At 31.7% G+C, this 11,263-nt stretch overlaps 2 protein-coding genes across 2 annotated transcripts; one reads left to right on the top strand and one right to left on the bottom strand.

Annotated features, from left to right (window-relative positions):
• The first annotated feature begins 332 nt into the window (after positions 1-332).
• LOC101247444 (uncharacterized) lies at positions 333-4,907 on the top strand. Its single transcript, XM_004244153.3, has 7 exons — positions 333-1,336; positions 2,668-2,808; positions 2,908-3,021; positions 3,116-3,289; positions 3,784-3,899; positions 4,397-4,481; positions 4,566-4,907. The coding sequence occupies exons 1-7, from the start codon at positions 842-844 to the stop codon at positions 4,569-4,571; spliced, it is 1,131 nt and encodes a 376-aa protein (XP_004244201.2). The 5' UTR covers positions 333-841; the 3' UTR covers positions 4,572-4,907.
• Positions 4,908-8,152: 3,245 nt separating this feature from the next.
• NAC4 (NAC domain transcription factor) lies at positions 8,153-10,995 on the bottom strand. The gene is given in 3 exon segments (NM_001279348.2): positions 8,153-9,071; positions 9,567-9,871; positions 10,612-10,995. Coding segments are annotated over 3 exon segments (990 nt in total). The 5' UTR covers positions 10,799-10,995; the 3' UTR covers positions 8,153-8,573.
• Between the last annotated feature and the right edge of the window lie 268 nt (positions 10,996-11,263).

Raw genomic sequence — 11,263 nt, 5'->3', positions numbered from 1 at the left:
TTTATATAGAAAAGTCCAAGTGCCAAGTTGACCATGCGATGCACCATTCTTATGAAATAAAAAATTGTGTTTTAAATAAAGTTTTAACTTTTTACATTTTATTATTAATCAAAAAGAATATTTTTTTTTACCAACCATATCATATACTCCTATTCGTAAACAAGATAATAATTTTAAAATATCGAATTATCATATTTTTGGCTTTGCTCAATTGTTGGCTATGATTGTTCTTACGTTGCTTGAGGCTAGCGCAGTCGCACAGGAAAAAAACATGTAAGCTCCACCATAATCACCTGCAACCCACATATCTACCAATCAAAAACCACCTTATTAAAGTCGAACATGAGAATTAGTGAAAATATTTCTCAAACTTAGATTTGAGTTATTTTTTATTTTTGAAAGGTTTTAAAATATTTTTTTATTTGATTAAAATTAAATTTAAATACAATTCCAATCTTGTAATATAAGTAAAATACATTTTTAAATTATTTATTTTTGTTAAAAGCATTATGTTTTTAAGATTATTTATAATTTGAAGATGAAATCAATACTCAATATGTTCTTGCTGTGGCAAAAAAAGTAAAGAGAGATGTGATTTCTCTTGCTTTTGACGTAACGGGCCTCCAGCGCTTAGACGGTGAGAACTCTCAGCCGCATGAATAGTTTAATGCGCTTGTATTCCTGTCATCAAATATTAGAGGATCATTTTAATTAGCCTATAACGCGAAGTACCTGATCACCAAAGTGATCTTCTTCCATATAAAATTTCTTTGTTCTACAGTTAACTAGAACAGAGAGAAAGAAGGTGAAGTGAGCTTTGATCTAAGATTTTTCCATTTCAATGGCGACCATCAATGGCTTAACCTCACCACACCCCTTTCTCTCTCTAAAAAAATCCAACTCAAAGCCCTTTCTCTCTCTGTCAAAACCCATGAAGTCTCAATTCTTATTCAAAGGTCTTAAACAGCAGAATCAGCAGTTGAGAGATTGGGCTGTAGTGGGTTCGGTATCAAACGAAGCCGACGAGATTCGGGTCCAAAGTTCTGACGTTATGGACCAGCAAAATGGGGTTGTAATTGGGTTGGAAAGAGAACCGAAATTAGGGGGCGGAGATATGGGTATTGTAAATCAGGTGGTGGGTGGGTTTGGAAATGAAGGGAGGTTGTCGTTTGAAGGTGGTGGTGGGTTTTCTTCGGCAAGTGGTGTTGGTGGATCAGAGAGTAAAGAGGAGGATGTGGAGAAACTTATTGATAGAACTATAAATGCAACTATTGTGTTAGCTGCTGGATCTTTTGCTATTACTAAATTGCTCACTATTGATCATGATTACTGGCATGTAAGTTACATCTTACTACTGTTTAAATAACTTGGTATCTGAAAATTTGATTCTTGCTGATTGTTATGAGCATAAACATTTGCATATGGTTTTAGAGGTTTCTTATCTTTAATTATCTCAAAAACTCAGTTTTTTATTTGTTTTGATAACTGTGATGTCTGGCCTATCTTTTTGCGCCTCAACTAATTCCATGTGGATAGCTACCTCCCCTACCAGGAACACTGTCCACCAAGACAGATGGGAAGAAATCAACTAGTGTTTTGTCTTGATTTGAATCTCAGACCTCGTGGTTGTCAACCCACTCAATTAACCACTAGGCCACAAGCGTGAAGAGGTAATGAAAAAGGATAAAGGAGAAACCTTTCCAGCCTAAGCTAAAAAGATATCTTTAATATGTATAACTTGAGTATCCAAGTACCTTCTTAATGTCCTTCAATCTTCTGTGGTACAAATCATTTGCAGCTTAGTCATGAATTTCATGTCGTCGTTATGTACATGTGTACAGGGTTGGGATAAGATGTTTATTTTGTATCTGCTTTTGGTCTAATTGGAGAATGTGACAATTCTATGCAGTCTAATTTGTGTTGGCCTTCGTTGCTCATGGGTGATGATTGCATATTTCATTTCATTTAGTGTATAGAACTGTCAATTAAAAATGTTAAATCCTAATTGCTCTTTCTTGATTTCAAGCACCTTTTTTTCTTAAACTAGTTAGATCTTTGATAGATTGACAAGGAAATGAGGAATTGCATATGCTTATAATACTTATACTAACACCCTTCGGGGCGACCCAATGGTTTGGGCTTGGGACTTCCATGATGGAGGTCTCAAGTTCGAAACCCCTTGCCGTTTGCATACGCTTATAATACTTATACGGACACCCTTCGGGGTGGCCCAGTGGTTTGGGCTCGGGGCTTGGGACTTCCATGTTGGAGGTCTCAAGTTTGAAACCCCTTGCCAGCGAAAGATAGGGGTTTGCCTTCTAGCTCGAGTTCATCATGCCGGGCTTGCCTAGTACGGGTTACCTCTCCTATGTGGTTTGTGAGCTATTACATACGAGCAGGGTTTTGCCCTGTGCGCACCCAAAGGACAACGGCTGCGGGTTTCCTTGTCATAAAAAAATAATCATACTTATACTGACAAGTTTGTTATTATTCCTTGTATCATTTTTTTTTCTTATAGTTATATATTCCTTTACTTGGATTTCACCACATTGAAACATATTTTTTTATTGTGGAATTAGTTCTCGTTATTTGTGGAGAAATTTGTAGTAATATAAGCTCAAGTACAAATTTTCCAGGGTAATATAGCTCTTTATCCTTCTTTTTCAGGGATGGACCTTATTTGAGATATTGAGATATGCACCTCAGCACAACTGGGTTGCATACGAGGAAGCGCTTAAAAGAAATCCAGTTTTGGCTAAAATGGTTATCAGTGGAGTGGTTTACTCTGTTGGGGATTGGATTGCACAGGTTACTGGGGATTGAATAGAATGTTCTGCAAATGCCATGAATCGCTTGAAATTGTTTTTCGCCACAGGTATTGATTAGTTTTCTCTATATTTGTTGCAGTGTTATGAAGGGAAGCCTCTTTTTGAAATCGATCGTGCACGTATGTTGAGATCAGGCTTAGTTGGATTCACGCTACATGGATCCCTCTCTCATTATTATTATCAGTTCTGTGAGGTACTTCTATTTTCGAACGTTTCATACTTCCATGACTGTGGAATTATAGGTTTTAATTGATCTGGACTAAGCAACACACACTGATTCGTATTAGGCACTGTTTCCATTCGAAGATTGGTGGGTGGTTCCTGTCAAGGTTGCCTTTGATCAAACTGTTTGGTCAGCAATTTGGAACAGCATCTACTTCACAGTTTTGGGAATTTTACGTCTTGAATCCCCTCTTGCTATTTTCAGTGAATTGAAGGCTACGTTCTTGCCAATGTTGACGGTAAGAAGACCTGCTCTTACTTGTTGCTTCAATTACAGTATTACCTTCATATAATTGAACTTATTTCGCTTCAAGCAGAGGTTCTTAACATTACTGTTTCTTGGTTTTCATATCTATGAATTTATCATGTTATTTACCTTGGCGATAGTTGCTAATGTGCTGCTCATGTTCATTTTCTCTTCAGTTTTGTGGCATTTATTCTTTAATCTGGTCCATATTTCTTTCATAGTTGAACATTAGTTTGCATTTTCAAAGAAGATTTCTACTTCAGGGTGTTCATTTGAATCTTCAAAATACTTCACTTGTCCAAACTAAACCTATGCGGTGTTGATAAATTGACATTTGGTGTGCAGATCGGAAAGTGATTGAATGATTAGTATCCTGCAGTTTACATCCTTCATATTCGTTGTTTCTTGCATTCATGCTTCTATCATGCAACAAATGCATCAGGATGCCCTTTTAACTCAGATTCTCTTTATGTGGCTCATTTTCAGGCTGGTTGGAAGCTGTGGCCATTTGCTCATCTAATTACATATGGTGTAATTCCGGTTGAACAAAGGCTTCTTTGGGTTGACTGTGTAGAACTCGTTTGGGTGACAATACTCTCAACGTAAGCATCCCAAATTCAATCACAATTTTTTACTTTTTTGGTGCATGGTATTCAAAGACTCAGTTTCGGAAATACTATGTTGGCATGAATAATTCAATAATGTATTCTTTGGAGGTAGTTAATTTTGCCAAAGGTTTTGTTATTGGATGTTATCTTAGTTATGGAAATTGATGGTGGTCCATCTTTACTCTCCTTAGTATATATGTCAACTCCCCAAGGTTTCCTATTCTTCAAGAAGATGTTATCCATGGACTATTTAGAGGCAGGTAGATCAATCACTCCGCTTAAGTCTTTTCGCACGAGGATAATCATGTTGACTTGCTGTAAGCTGTGAGAATTAGAGTTCCTATTATTGCGTGTATTTGTTTTGTTTATCCAATCGGTTGGACCTATCTGTAGTGCCCTACGTTATTTCAAACTTTGATGACAAATAATGCAGACGGAACTACACGAGGTGTGCATCATGTTCTGACTTCATTTTTTTTTTAATCTATTAGTTATTCAAATGAGAAATCAGAATCTAGAGTCTCTGAGGTGATCGTAGAAGCAGAGGCGCAACCTCCCTCAGTAAGCCCACCACAGGTATGTGAAATAGCTTCTTACTCGCACTATCTGGATGCACGGTAAAGTTGTATTGACATAGTACCTAAATTCGATGTGTTGTAGGAGTAAATGAATCGAAGAGCAATGACACAACCAAAATTTGAGGAAATGTATAGCTTTGAGGTGATATAGCTGCAGATACTTGCTGTACCATACGCTCAGTAAACGTCCTCTGAGATACTCGTTTATAATTTATGCATACAGCACGCAGCCCTCCTTCCTCCGCGTATGTACACAAATTCTTTTATAGTAATTGTAAAATAGTGCAATCGCGACCTCTAATGTTCATGCTGAAGTTTCTGTTGAAACTTCCATAATAGAAGTATATAGCTTATAACATAATATTAACTATCTTTGAAGGATCATGAAATATGAATGAAGTGAACTGGTGGTTCAAGCCTGATACATTGTCTGTTCTTCTCTTGTACATTTCATTTCACTTGCAAACAACAATAACATACTCGATGTAATTTCACGGGGTCTGAAGAGGGTAAGATCTCTACGTAGAGATAGACCTTCGACTCAAAAGAAAGAATGATGCAATACTTAAAGCACTTCTTCTACATGTTTCTTCATTAAAAAAAAAAAATGAAAAATTGCATTAAGCTACCTTATATTTTGTTTAATAGTAAAGCTTTCCCCTCTAGTTCTCGAAATTATACTACAGCCCCATGTCTTGGAATATTGTGAAAATTGCAACAACTTAACAAGTGGTAGAAAAAAAGTTGGATACGGACTTGTTTTAAAGCGAGTAATATCATATTATGTTAAGAGTATCTTTGAACGGTTAAGCTCAACAACAATGTTTCTTCCTCAAACTTTTCAGTATTTGAAAATTCATTTTCAAAGAATTCACTTTTTTTTATGACGATGATGATGAATACCACGTATGTATTTGTCACTCATAGTATCACGTAACAGAGGTCAGGTCTTGCCCCTCTCTACGTTCTTTTGGCTTATTTATTGAATTAAAATTTCGAGAGAATTTTGATTATTTTTTTAAAAAAAGATATTTTTACGCTAGGTGATGAAAATGGGCTCTTAGAATTAGTATAAACATTTTTATCAAATTACCTAACACATTAAAATTTTACCTAAAAAAGCAATTTAGCTAAATAAAGATCCCATAATTTTAGGCTCTTATTTTGAGCTCTTCCTACCACCTAACGCTATCATCTCCCCTTTTATTTTACCTCTAGAAAACTAAGGAACGACAATAGAGGCGAACCACTGAATTATAAGTTCTTTAAAAGCGTGAGACATGATTTATGAAATATCATAGTAAAAAAAAAATTATATATCATGAAAAAGTAAATTATCTTAAAGAGTAAAACTTAAAAGAAAGCAAAAGTGTAAATGATTGTAATACCTAATTGAACAAAGGAATCAAACTTGTATATATATTTTTACCTTATTAAATCATCTGATAAATAGTAAGTTCATATGATTTGATATAAATAAGATGTGAAGATAAATATTTAACCATTGGTGCATGTAGAAGAGGCCATGATGTAGTCAATTTTCTCTAACCTACTAACATTAGGAGTCCAATCAATCAATTTATCTAGCAATTATTATTTGCTTAATCTTTGGCCATGGGCTTAATAATTATAAATAATAATAGACCTTTTTTTGGAAGTAATATACCATATATATCTATCTTATCTATCAACAAGATAGTGCATTCACCACAATATCATTAAAATCAGTTGAGAAAAGATTATGACAATGTATTATCATTTCAAGTGGGCTTAACAGAAATTTCAACATATTTATTGAAGTCATAAATTCAAACTGACCATCCCTTTTCAGCAAATAAAAAATTTAAATAATATCTTTTAGACCCCTTTTTCATTTTACTCAAAAAAGAATTTCTTTAACCTCTAAATGTATAATTTTGAAATTGAGGTACATGAACTATTTTAATCTAACAAGTAAAAGATATTATTTTCTTCTTTTGTACACTTTGCAATACATATACGTACGTATGATACAACGTATTTCAGGAATGCAAAAGATAATACATATACCAAAAATCAGGTATTTCGTTGAATTTACGTCAAGTAAAAAGATTTTTAAAAAAATACATAATAATATAATAATGCGTGTTCACACTTACATGTATACTTGTTGTATATATATGATGTGAAGGCATGATATTGATACATGCATTTGGATTCTTTTTAAATATTATGTTGCTAAAATAAGAAGTAGAGAAATGAAATCAAATTAAAGTAGTTTTGTTATGTTTCCTTGAAAAGGAAATGCAATTAACATAATAATTAAAAAAAGAAAAGATTATATGTTTTTTTTTGGAGATAATGATTCCCCTTTGATGATAGTGAAATGGTCCCAAGTCAACAAAGAAAGAAAGATAATTGTGAGGTAGCATCTTGTTGTCAATATTGTGAGGACCTATAGCTCTTGGAATATACTTTTGCCCATCTCTAATCCAAGAAAATGAGACTATAGAGATATAATCAAGAAAAAAGTATGACATCCCAAGTATATCTAGAGTAGACAATATATCATGGAATTTCCTATTCAAATAATTCTATTATTTTCTTCTAAATACTAAAAGCAAAAGCTCCTTAGTAATATATCATGTCAAAAGATGAAACGCTTAAATTTCGACGGAGTCAAAAAACTTAGGTGATTTTCTTTTGTAGTCTAAGTTGAATTTAGGATTTAAACTCAATGAATTGAATTATTAAGTTTCTTATAAAACTAATTCCTTACAAATAATAAAAACGCACATCATATTTAGTGTAATTTTACAAAATGTAATTTGAAAAGGTTAGCGAGTACGCAGGTTGTCTTAATTCTATCTTAAGTAGTACATAATTCACTCTGTTGTTAAAATTAAAGACTCTGATATAATATTTGTTGAGATTTTAATATATAAATTTATATTTCGAAAATATCAAATGAACTTATAATAAAAACTGCTTCTATTTATATCTAGTCTAATTGACAAAATTATTAAGTATCTCTTTTTTATGAGAAGTAATACGTATTTAAATTAAAGTTGAAGCGTATATAAACTGGCTCGAACATATTTGTAATTAAAAATTATTATCATGCTATATAAATTAATGGAAAAGGGATTGTGTTTTTTCCTCCTTTCTCTTTAAATATATAATACTTATATTGGATCCAATAATCTCATTGAGATTATCTTACTATTTGTTTGATTCTCTCCAAATAAAATAACTGCATCAATCATGTCATGTATACAATGTATGATCCCTCTAGAATATGTCACTATTAATTACTAAGCTTTCCACAACAACAAATGATTCTTATCTTTTCCCTTAACAAGATTTCTTTTCTTCTAAGCTAGCAAATTTCACTACTTAATTAATTGATATTCTATTCTTTTTGGAAATTAAAAATCAATTATTTATCAAAATAAGTAACCTACCTTACTAGCTACTTATCAAATTATTATTAAATATTATCTCCCATTAAATTAATCTTTAGGGTTTTGTGAATTTTTATTTTTTTTTAAAAACAGCTGGTTCTTTTTTTTGATCATAACAATAACTAGATTTCAGTTCTAAACAAGTTATAATCAATAATATAAATAATAAATCGTTATTGATGATATTTTTCGAACTAAATTCATGCGAAGCCAACGAAAGTAAAAATAAAATAAAATGTACAGAATATATTTTTTCCCCAATAAGATATAAAATATATATGATTAATTACAAGATTTGTTCCTATGCATCTCTATTCACAGACAAACCTCCTGAGATGTATGTATTTTTATATATATATATATATATATATATAATAAAACTATAATGTAAAAATAAACAGTTAATAAAACAAAAATATACATGTCCCTCACCTAATTATTATTATTATTTTTTTTCACTAAATCTATAAATCATCTAATTTAAAACCAACAAAATCTCAAATACCCAAATCCAGCAATCCCACTAATCTAATTTTAACACACTCGTTAATCAATCTTAATTAGTTAGGATCCTGTAATAATCAAACACCTTTAATTTGTATGGTATAATAATATCGTATATTTTTTTTATATTATAATTCGATATTTTAAGAGTACCAATTCATGCCTGAATAAGGTTGTCGAAAAACTCCTTCACTTAGAGACCCAAGAACTTGTTGTTGACTGAGAAGACTTACGATAGATCCATTTTGTTCATCTGCTCGAGCATTCATATTTAATCCATCTTCCATATTTTCTGTCAAAAACCTTTTTGTTGATTGAGAATTATCGTTACTAGCTCCTCCATCTTGATCATTCCAATACAAATTTGCTAGTGGCCTTTTTGAAGAATATTGTGATCCACCTTCATATAAATTTTGGTCATTTTGATCATGAATTAATGTAGTGCCAAAATTTGAAGATTTTAGTTGTGGTATTTTTGGTTGACCAAATATATTTGGCATTGACATTGAATTTGGTATACATGATGGATGAATTGATGATGATCCCATCATCATATCAATATTCAAATCATCTCTTTCATGATCAATTGGCCTTTGAGTATTATTCTTCTTGTAAATCCTACATAAAACCCAATCATCTAGCTGCATATTTTAAAAAAATAAAAAAACCATTAGCCAATCAAATGTAATCCTTTTAATAGTCAATTTTATTACATCTTTTTCTTTTTGCTAACTAGGCGGCTATATCAGGTAGGTAATATCTAAGGTCAAATATTTTATTACGAGTATTTAAGATTTATGATACATGTATATGTCAAATTGACTATTATTTATCATTTTATATAATTATGCCACTGAATACATCTGTACCAAAGGAAAATATAATATATAATCAACGATTCGATTGTATCTATTTATTACTTTATTTTTTAAAAAAAAAAACATAAATGAGTTACAAAATGCATTATGTCATATATAAAATATTGAAACAAACATTAGCAATATAGAAGTATTTGCTAATGTGATTATCACAAAAAAGGAATACTTACTATTCCAACAAATGGTGTGCTGTGAAAATATTAAAATTTAAAAATAAAGTATGAAAATGACATTATAATAAAATAAAGAAGTACTTACCCTTAGTGATTTTTTATTGGCAAGGTCACAACCAGGGGGCTTATTATTTGTTTTATTATCAGCAAGCCTATATTCATGCATAATCCAATTTGTCTTCACCCCTTTGGGTGGTTTGCCACCATAAAACACCAATGCCTTTTTGACACCTACTTTTTGGGTCCCGCCGGCGGTGAGCACCGGCTTGTCGGTTCCGGTAGCCTTCCAATAACCGGAAGTTGCCGCCCTATTTGGGCGCGCCCCGTTAGGATACTTTCTATCTCTTGGACTGAAGAAATACCATTCTTGTTCTCCAAATGTCGCCTTAGCTGAAAATAAAAATTGAAAAACGCGTGTTATCAAAATTTCAAAATTACCCCTGGGAACTCTATTCCATGGGAGAAGGAAAAGGAAAATATAAAAAGAGAGAATAACGAGAATCGAATTCACACTTATTGCATGCTGGAAAATTCTCAAACACTCAAAAGGTTATCAAATTTTTGAGTCGTCATTTATGACGTGAGAGAAGAAGGAAAGGAAAATAAAAAGGAAATTGACGAGAATAGAATTCACGCTAATTATGTTACCTCAAGAAGAAGAAGAACAAGAGGAGGATTTTTTATTTATTTTTTTTTAAAAAAAGAGAATCAAACACAAACTTATCGAGTAAAAATTTTTCAAACACTTATAAAGAATCATCAAAAAAAAATCCAAATTATCATTTTATTATGAGGAGAGGAAGAAAAGGAGGAGAAATAAAAAAGGTGGAACAACCAGAGAATTATACTTGTTATATGAAAAATCCTCTCACACTTAAAAATTCGCAAAATAAAAAAGAAGATGGAAGAAGAAATAAAAAAGTTGAACAACAATAAAATAAAAAAATAAAAAAAATCAAAAGAATCAAATTCACACCTATTATATGAAAACCCTCTCAAAACACTTAAAACTCCACGAAAGATCAAAGTTCCTGTGAATTTTCAAATTCTCGAAAAAAATCTCACAATTTTTTTTTAGTGATCGATCAATACCAGCAGAATATAAAGCGCGATAAAAATTAATTACATACCAGGTAGTTCCCAAGGATCAAATTTGTAAAGATCAACTTCAGCAATAATAGAAACAGGAAGAGGAACAGAGGCAACTCTTTTCTTAAGATAATGAACCACAAGCTCTTCATCAGTTGGATGAAATCGAAATCCAGGTGGCAATTGTGGTTGATGATGAGAGCCGGTTGATGAATCGGTACTCTCCATGACCACAATATTATTTGATAAAAATTTTCAAATATATTTAATCAGAGCGACCTGATTATAAAACTATATAATAAAAATAATAATAAAAAAAAAGAAAGAAAGAGTAAATTGTATGGTACGAAAATTCAGCTTAGAAGAGAGAGAGAAATGGTGTGTGTGCTGTGAGTTAGTAGTACAAAAATACAGAAAATCAGCTGGAAATTGGTTTGGTTAATAATATTTGGCTCTTCTCACCCCCCAACTTCTTTTTATATGGTATAATATGGGGTATTTTTATTTATTTTTATTTTATACATTAATACTGTAAAAATATATAAACTACTAGTAAAATTTAGTTAATTAGAGTATTACTCACTCCGTTTTTGAAAAAAATCTATCACTTATATATCATATTTGTTGCTGAGTGTCTATTAAAAACAATTTTTTTACAAGAGTAAAAGTATGATTTGTGGAGATTTTTATCTT

This window comes from Solanum lycopersicum, chromosome 7, assembly GCF_036512215.1.
Source record: "Solanum lycopersicum chromosome 7, SLM_r2.1".
NCBI classification, from domain to species: domain Eukaryota; kingdom Viridiplantae; phylum Streptophyta; class Magnoliopsida; order Solanales; family Solanaceae; genus Solanum; species Solanum lycopersicum.
The sequence above is the reverse complement of the archived record's forward strand: the minus strand, read 5'-3'. Positions and strand labels throughout refer to the sequence as shown.

What these genes read in the sequence shown, in the direction of transcription:
- LOC101247444 (XM_004244153.3), top strand. Translation starts at nt 842, where the DNA reads ATGGCGACCATCAATGGCTTAACCTCACCACACCCCTTTCTCTCTCTA. An exon ending in TTGGGGATTGGATTGCACAG is followed by an intron (nt 2,809 to 2,907) that starts GTTACTGGGGAT and finishes TATTTGTTGCAG; the next exon opens with TGTTATGAAGGGAAGCCTCT. An exon ending in CGTTCTTGCCAATGTTGACG is followed by an intron (nt 3,290 to 3,783) that starts GTAAGAAGACCT and finishes GCTCATTTTCAG; the next exon opens with GCTGGTTGGAAGCTGTGGCC.